Below are 9365 nucleotides of genomic sequence, written 5' to 3' on the forward strand. Positions count from 1 at the left end.
GGGCCCAGGGCGCAGCCATGGCGGACGGCGGCGGCGGCGGGGGCACGGGCTCGGTGGGCGGGCGGAGCGGGCCAGGGCTTCGGCGGGGTCGGCGACAGGCGCGACGGGGGCCGGTGGGGGCGGCGGTCCCATCAACCCGGCCTCACTGCCTCCCGGCGACCCACAGCTCATCGCTCTCATCGTAGAGCAGCTCAAGAGCCGGGGCTTGTTTGACAGCTTCCGCCGGGACTGCCTGGCGGACGTGGACACCAAGGTAGCCGGGGCGACGGGGTCGGGCTGGCTTTTCTAAAGCGGAGAGAAAAACAAAAGATACTTACAGAAAAAAAAAAAAAAAAAATCTCGGCAGTGAGGTATTAGACCGCTTGAGGCACTACAGGAGCTTTCTGAGCGGTGTGCACGTGGGTTGGGCTCCCAGCCCCATCGCTCTTAGCTGTGTGACAGTCCAGTCGTTTCTCTGAACTTGGGGATTCAGTACCGGTTTCAGAGCCTGTATCCTATCTTTCCCAAGCTGAGACTTCTTTAAGCCCCTCAGTATCAAACCTCTGTGGGTTAAGAACATTGCAGAAAGCCATAAGGAAGCGAGAATGGTTTGAATGCACAATCATCAGAACTTTGTAGATATTTGTTCCCTCCTTTTCTCCAGCTCAGTGATTTGTGGGCTTGAGTATCCAGTTGAATTAAGGTACACTGGCGCAGAACCCTTATCTTCCACCCCATTGTGAATTAAAGGGGATTTGGTGCCAATTTTAGATCCTAATGCCATAGGTCAACCCCCTAGTACTTGCCAGAGTCGTGGGGACGCAATGAAGTCAGGTGTGTTAAGTTTCAGACATACAGTAGTTGCTGGAATGTTCCATTTTCTCCCTTTTGAGAAGCTTTGCTAACAAGACTAGGGTTGTAGGTTTGGGAGGCTCTGTTACCGCCTCTAGGGAAGTGATCCTCCTCTCTGAGAAAATCTGCCTACCTAACAGGAAGATTGTGAACTTAAAATTACAACTCAAAGATAGGGAAAGACATCGTCCATTTATTCATTGAACATTTACTGGCCAACAGCCTGTGGGCTGTGTGGATACAGGAACAAGTAAGTCACTACCTTTCCTCCAAGCTTGTACTCAAGGGTAGAACAATGACATGTAGACCAGATGATATATACAGTACGTGGTGGTAGAAGTGCTTAGTATTTAATGCTTAATTTTCCTTATTTAAGGGTCACAGATACGTATCAACTGAGCTTCCACCTTTCCCAGGACCCTGGATGTTCTCAACTTTCCGTCACACGTTCTCCACTTATATCTCTTATGTTCTGTTTTGTGCGGCTAAATCAATGTAGTATGCTGTTATTTTTTAAAGAAAGAAAGGAAATTAGTATTGTAAAGCTGTTGGGGGAAGGAGAGTTGGAGCCTTCCCCGTGTAACACCTTACGTGTTCCTTCCATTAGTTACTGGGTGGTTTTAATTCTGGAAAGTGTGTTTTCAGGCGCTGTTGCTTTAGCCCTGTGGTTCTCAGCGTGGCTCTCAGATCAGCAGCATCAACATCACCTGGGAACCTGTTAGAATTGTATATTCTTAGGCCCTTTTCCAGACGGCTGAAATATTTTGGGGAAAGTGTACTGATGATGTTTGTAATTTACTTTGCAGTGCTCCCCAAATACAAATGAATAGAACAAACTGAGAAGCAAATCAAGTGAGGGATAGATAATGCAATAAAATGTTAATGGCAGGCACGTTCTGTCCTTTCACTTCAAGAACTGAAGGGATTATTTTATGTTGTCAAGAACTGTTCAGGGTTGGTGGTGACATTTGCTGTCCTTTGTGCTTTTTCGGTAAACAATAACTATCATTTCAAACTGGATGACTTATTTGGAAGAGTTGAAATTTTAAATCAGGATGCATACATAGTTCCAAGTGACAAATTAATTCTAGTTTCTTTAAGCAAAGGGGTGAGTCTATTGACTTGGGCAACCCAAGAAAGGACTGATTGAGCAGACTTCCAGAAGAGTAGGGATGCATTTGGAACCAGGGATGCTCCACGAGGGCTTTCATCTCTGCTTTTTATAATAACTAGTTTATTGTCACCGCAGAGCAGAGTCATCCGTTTGCTTACTAGCATTTTGATTACATCTTACATCTTCTTTCTCTAGAAAGGGACCCTCAATTCCTATTCAGAAAATCCCAGGGAACATCGGCATTGTCTTAGCATGGGTCAGGCACCACGTTTGTGGTCAGGAGAACATGGCACCCTCTGCCCTACCCTTGTGAGGAGAGGAAGAAGGAGTTGCTAGGTGGATAGTATGTGGGTGTTTGTGAGTCAGTTCTCTTGGCCTTTTGGAAGAGTCCACCTATAGAGTTGAAGCCTGCTGATTTTTTTTGTCGATTTCGTTTACCTGACTGCTAGCAAACTTTTGCCCACAGTAACACTGCATAATAAACGCAGTCACAGTGACTTATGATAAGCACTCATTCTCATGCCGGTAGGGCTGCAGGTCAGCTAAAGTTCAGCTAATCTAAGTAGGCTTCAGCTGGGTGGCTCAGGTGGCCTGGGCTGGGTTTAGCTTGGCTACATATAAATTCATCTCAGGTCCCAGGACATGCCCTCATAGAGGGCCACCGGAGCACAAGAACCAAGCCAGACAGAGGACAACCACATTTAAGGCCGCTTGTCACTAGCACTCCATTGACCAGACCATGTCGCATTGCTAAGACTCAACATCACTGGGGTAGGGAAGCAGTCTCTGTCCAGGCAGAGGGGGCAGGGGTGATGCCTAACAGCAATGCACACTATTATACCTGGTTTGAAGAAGAGCAGCTGATCATACCACAAGGTCTTAGAGGCTGAGAATACATATTCCATGTGTTCACCAAATGCCTTCTAATTTTGTTCTGATCGTAGTTGGGTCTAAAACATTTGAAGCCAGTAAGAGCCTCAAGCTCCATTTTTGGACTTAAGCTGTGCTTCCCCTCAGCCTTTCCCGGCATTCCATAGGCTTTGACTTCAGTCTCCATTTTCACATCCTGCTGAGGTTTGGGTGGCCCTTCATTTTATGCAGGGGGTTTTCCTGAGCCCCTATTTATTGCTGAGGGTACTCTGCGAGGTAAGGGGGACAGTAACATTTCAGGTTTACAAATGGAAATAACTGAGAATGAAGGGTTGGTAACTTGCTGAAAGTCAGGCAGCCGGTTAGTTATGGTGCCAGGCTAGAACCCAGTTCCTGATTCAAAAGACTAGATCGAATCTTGGCTTTGCCACATTTTGGCCATGTGGGCAAGTTGTTTACTTTTGCTGAGCATAAGTTTCTACTCTCCAGCGTGGGGGCAGGAGAGAGTTAATAGAACCTCCCTGTACCGTTATTTGGGAAGTAAACAGATGATAAAGCTTCTGGCCTGGTGCCGGCCCACCGTAAAGTAAGCACTGGGTTGCTCGTGAATTCATGTCTGCTGTGCTGCAGGGCCGGCTTCGTTGTCATGGTGCAAGTGTCCCGAAGGACTTGAAACATCCACATTTCTGTGGAAAGCAGTGTTCTTGAATGACTGATTTCTAAAATTTTGGTGCCTGTAACTTCTTACCTTGCCTCTTCTTTTTAATGTTTCAGCCAGCTTACCAAAACCTGAGGCAGAAAGTGGATAATTTTGTGTCAACACATCTGGACAAGCAGGAATGGAATCCTACAATGAACAAAAACCAGCTGCGAAATGGTCTGAGGCAGAGTGTGGTTCAGTAAGTAGCTAGAATTAAGAGTGGAAAGGCGGTAATCACAGCATGATGCGCGAGAAAGCCGATCCACGTCATTATTAGGTCACGGTGGATGGTACTTCACCGCACATCCCACACGCGAGTCGCAGCAGTCCACCCCTTTATTACCACCTAAAGTTAAGGTGCAAGTAAGCAAAGGACTCCACTGACATTCCTGCTAGTTGATCCAGCCTCCATAGGCCTCCTGTGTAAACTCTACCGGGTGCATTGAAAGATACTCCAAATTAGGAAAGATAATTCCCTGCTGCTTGAAGTTTTCAGTGTAGTTGGCACGTACATGGGAGTTTTATACCAAGAGCAGTGTTTGGATCTTGGGCGAGAGGTCTAAAGTGTAACAGCAGCTTTTAGGAAGGCATGCAGTCTTGTTAAAGCATGTCCTTCACAGTCACAAACTGAACCTTAGTTAATAAGGTGCTACTGCTAGCTCACCCAAGTGACTTAGTGTCACTGGGCACAACAATGGAGGTGGGTCATGGCATCTGGCTTTTTCTAATCTGCTCGTGATCTTTTTTTGCTCTTATTACTAGCACTCATGTTCAGGTCTTGATCCCGTGAACTCTCCTGGAATATCTAAAAGTTTGTGAAGCCTACCTCTTTAGAAATAGAAATATCAGAGAATTATGCTGAGTGAAAAAAGCCAGTATTAAAAAGATGCGTGGTGCTGATTCCATATATGTAACATTGGTGAACGAACAGTTGACAGCGATGGGGACAAGATTAGGGGTTGCCTAGGGCTTAGGGACAGGAGGATGGGGGTGAGTGTGACCTGAAAGGGGTCACACCAGGGGATGCTGTGGTAGTGAAGGTGAGATCTTCATTGTGGTGGTGGTTACCTGAAGTCACTCATGTGGTAAAATGGCCCAGAGCTACCTGTGCAAACACACAACGGCGTGCAGCCACATGTGTGAAGACGAAGCCAGGCTGGATTGTTCTGGTGTCGTGTTCCGAGTTTTGATACTGTACTGCAGGTTTGCATGGTGCAGATGGGGGTGATGAGGGGAGGGGTGCACGGGCCTTCAGAGAATGGTCTGTTTGTCTCCACAAGGTCAGGGATGTTGGAAGCTGGAGTGGACAGAATCATTTCTCAAGTGGTGGATCCCAAACTAAACCACATCTTCAGACCACAGATAGAAAGAGCAATTCACGAGTTCCTGGCAGCCAAGAAGAAAGAAGCTGTACCAGCGCCCCCCCCAGAGCCGGAGAGCCAGGACCCCCCCGCTCCCTCCCAGGATGCTTCCTAAGGTCCAGTATCCCGTCTTTTGTCCAGGAGCATTCATCTCTGGCTTATAGATATATAAAATGGATAGAAAAGGGGTAAGCCACTGCTGGGGATCATGTTCTTTATATATTTAGAGAAGCATTTCCTACAGATAGACTTCAGCTACTGTTCAAGAGTCATTTTTTTACCGGGAACTAATGAGTAGCATTCTCCTGTGTCAGTATGATCTGTGCGACCAGAGCTAAACATCTAAGCTGTGAATAGAGGCTTCATTAGAAACCAACTGGGATGATTGTTGTGCACAAGAGAAATTCAAATGAAAGTCCTGTTTTTCTGAAATTGATTAAATGAGTCTCACGCCTGGACATGAGTTAAACTTGGGTTTGCAATTTGAATATAAAATCAGACAGTGCGTTCTAAAGTGGCATCCTAAATGGGACTCACAGTCTGCTTTAAGCCCTGCTGGATTTCCTTTTATTTAGAGATTTGAGTTTACCACTGTCAGCTACCATGGGATTCTTCTGTTATGCGCATGCCCCTTCTTATTACATTTGGGATTTAATTTAATCTTACAAGTCAGCTACAGATGCACAAAGCAATGCTTTTTGCAGGCTTTGAGACATCAGTAAATGTGAGCAGTGACCAGCAGGTGAGCAGTGGATCGTGACCTAGCCATTGTTAGTGACCTGTGCCCTCATTGCCCTTGGGTGTTCTGTCTGTCAGACTCATTAAGATGATTATTATTTTTGATAGGAAAGCATCTGAGTGAACAGAGCGAGAGCACAGAGCTCGGGTGGGGCACTGCCTGAAAGGGGGGGTGTCTATTTGTGCCTGTACTGGGGGAAAAAACTCCCTTCCATTATGGAGTATAAAACATTACCAGTATTCTAGTTTAATTGTAAATTCTTTTAAGAACATAAAATTAAATGTAGTCTCTTATCAAAAGCATCTTGATCTGATTCTCTTTTTAGAGTATGTCTGGCACCTTTTGGAAGCTCCGTTGAATTAACCATGAAGAAATGGATTCGGTTACTTAAGAGTACAACTTCAGAATGAAGACAGGCTGAGGTCGCCACTGATTTCAGCATTCAGCTTTGACTGTGGGGGAGTGTCCAGATGGGACAGGCAGTAGCAGAGCTGACCATGTGTGCCCCCTCACCGTGCTGCCATCTGGTCAGCCCGCCGAAGGGGATGACGCCCAGTAGACACTACAGAGATGTAAAGAAACACTACATCAGTCTGGGGTTGTCCTGAAACAGACCTTTCTACTTGAACTTGAAGACTGTGGATTTTAGGGTTTGTGTTCCGGGATCCCTAGAGGGGCTGTGGCTACCGCGAAGGAACATGACCAGTCCCAGAGATGACAGTCAAGGTTAGCATGGAGTAGGACTTAGTGCTTATTTGTCAACTGGGATGTATCAGCCATCAGCACCACATAGCTCTAAAGTTGTCATGACCCTCTTGTACGTGAACCTTGTAGCTTCGCTTTCCTTTCCTCTGTGAGAGGTGACAACACATGGGACCCTAGAATGTGTGAAGTACAGACATCAGGGAGAAGGAAAAACATTTGCAGGCTCTCTGTCCAGGGCTGCTGCTGCTTATCCTGCAAGGGCTAGTGAGTCTTGGGTGTGTTTATTTTATTCTCACGTTTGTGTTTTTTAGAAAAGTTGAATGATCAATAAATAGCTTAAGTTTTGTAATAAAATCATTTGATACTCTTACTCAGAAGCCTCAACTGACTGTAGCCTCCAGGCCTGTGAACCTGTGAAGAGTAACCTTTGTCCTCTGCCTGCTGTTCCTGTGCCCACACAGGAGTAGCAGCCGGGGGAGGGGTGGGTGAGCGTAACTTGGAGCTGCCCACTCCCTGAAGCTAGCAGGTAGCACTGGAAGTGGGCAGGCAGTCCCTCTTCTCCCCGGGACCACGACCGCTGCCTGTCACTAGTTGAGGGCAGCACGATCTCTCCATGTTTCTCGAACCCGAGTGGACAGCAGCATCACCCAGGCTTCTTAGAAAGGTGCATATTCTGACCCGAAGTTCTGGAGTGGGGTCCGAGCCTGTTTCTCATGCTCCAGGGGATGATCATGCTGCCGGCCCTTGGCAAACACTTGGTACGGCAAACCTTGAAGAATACCAAAGCTGATATCCGAGAGTTTTGCTTCTTAGTTGAATCTGTCGCTGGATATTGTTCATCCAATAAATTGTAACCTATTTAGCTCGTTCCCTGTTAGAATGACCCGCCTCCACCTTTGCCATTTCTTGGCTTATAGTGAAGTTTGTGGCTCTTAAGTCAGTTTTTCAGGCATTTACCCTGTCTCTGCCATTTAACCTCAGCTTCTGTTTACTCATCAAGGGGAAATAGGTTCCCATGTATTCTGGATCGCTCACTGGCACTGAAATAAGTACTAACAGGCCCGTTACAGCAGTGCTGCCGAAGGCAGAGTCCCTGACCACCAGCAGCAGCATCGCCCTAGAACTTGCTAGAAATGTAGCCCCCACCCCAGCCCAGATTTTGAGACTCGTGGAGGGGCCCAGCAAGCCCTCCAGGTGATTCTCTGCACAAGAAAAATCATTTTCTCTTTAAGGACCATTTTTGGGAAGCTGGTGATGTTGACTGGCAATGACAGTTTGTGATTAGTGTGTAAACAGTTCCTTCCAACGGCTCCTGAGGGGTGAGACTATTGAGGTTTTTGTTTTGTTTTTTAATTCCTTGCAAGGACTCCGCTTTGGGGCATTTTGACGCAGAAATGCCTGCATGTAACTTACACCTTCTCATCTTTCAAAAGTGTCTTCTGAAGATGTTTGCTAAGCAGTTCAGAACATTGGTGAGAACTGCAGACACTCACTGGCTATTCAAGATAGAGGAGCGATGTCATCGGGACCCAGCAAAGGTCAGGGTCTGGCGTGGGCCTGAGGCTGGCACTGAGGTCCCGTTTGAAAACTGCACCTGGGTCAGCCCTGACAGGGGGCCAGGCCCTGCTCCTCTTGGCTGCCCTAGGGAGGCCGAGGACAGGGTGGGAGCAGACAGGACAGCTGGCACAACCAAGCTTTTGTTGGCACTACGTATCGTGCCCTGCCATCACCCTACCCGTGAAGGAGCCAGGGGCCTACTTTTATGGTCTTGTCACTGGGGATGGGCTTGGCTCCAAGGCCACATGGTAGTAATTACTCGTCCTCTCAAATTGGTCACACTGCCTGAGACCTAGCCAGTCTTTCTGTCTCCAGTGTCCAAACTGCCATTTGGCCATCCTTCCAGAAACACTGCTTTTATCAAATTTCTTCCTCACTCTGGAACCTTTGAAAGGAAGTAGACGAGCTAGGCACCGACCAGGTGGCAGGCATTTTCTCAGGCATAAATTTAATTCTCATGACCCTGCTAGGATTTATCCTTCATTCCGTAGTTGAGGCAACCTAGACTCAGGTGAAGCAACAAACTCATATACAACTATCACGTAGGGGAGCAGGGTTAGAGCCCAAGCCTCTGAACTCAAAGCTCACGTTACCCTCCGCACCCCACCCCTTTGCTACTCTGCCTCCTTATTAACAGGTCAAACTTGTCAGTCCTTTGGGGTTCATCCTTCATTCCAAATGAAGGCCAAAATCAAGTCAGCTTGACCTCCTGCTACATCTCAATGAGTACCTTTAGCTCTAGCCAGTCTGCTCCCCTCACTCAAATGTCTATCACAGGGCAGAGTTTGCAAACTGACTGCCCTCCAGGCATGTTCTTTGACCACGGAGTTATAACTGTTGTCTGTTGTTTTGTTTTTAATTAATTTCCAGTATTTCAAAATGGGGAGAATTCCGTATAGAGCTCTCTTTCTGGCTCCTAATGAAAAATGTCAAGGTTTGGCAACCTGTTTGTATTCCCGCGGGATAACAGTCCGCCAGAACTCTGCAGCAACTCTCCACTTTAGACGGCATGTGGGACATGCCGATGCCACTGGCTGGCTTCTCGTTTCCATCGCCCTGCTGGCCCCGGGGATGTTGGAGATACTTGCCCTAGAGTGTCATCGTCCTGTGATTAAGATTATTCAAAACATCCCCAGCTAGAGGGCCAGATCTTCTAGGCTGATTTTTCATGGAGACTAGATTTTCAGCTACCTGAGTTGGGCTCCAGAATTTTCAAGCCTGGAATGGAGTCTGAAGTTCCTTCTCTAACATCTCTCTGTGGGCGTCCAGATTGAACCTATCCAATGATGAGGGAAGGTCACAGAACATGGCATGTAGAGGTGGGCTCAGGGTACAGCCAGGATGCAGACTGAGAGAACCAGCACACAGTATTCTCAAAAGCCCCTTAGACTCACCCTGAGCAGCAGTCTCGCCAGGGCTGAAGCCAGAAGAGGGCATGTCTGTGTAGCCTAATCAATGTGTGAAGCTTAAAGTCTTGCAAATGAGAGA

At 47.2% G+C, this 9365-nt stretch overlaps 1 protein-coding gene across 1 annotated transcript; it reads left to right on the forward strand.

Moving 5' to 3' along the window:
- Positions 1 to 17: 17 nt before the first annotated feature.
- BOD1 (biorientation of chromosomes in cell division 1) lies at positions 18 to 6690 on the forward strand. Its single transcript, XM_034656726.1, is given in 5 exon segments — positions 18 to 74; positions 77 to 253; positions 3590 to 3714; positions 4796 to 4992; positions 5941 to 6690. Coding segments are annotated over 4 exon segments (555 nt in total). The 3' UTR covers position 4992; positions 5941 to 6690.
- Positions 6691 to 9365: the final 2675 nt, after the last annotated feature.

This window comes from Ailuropoda melanoleuca, chromosome 3, assembly GCF_002007445.2.
Source record: "Ailuropoda melanoleuca isolate Jingjing chromosome 3, ASM200744v2, whole genome shotgun sequence".
In the NCBI taxonomy this organism is placed as follows: Eukaryota; Metazoa; Chordata; class Mammalia; order Carnivora; family Ursidae; genus Ailuropoda; species Ailuropoda melanoleuca.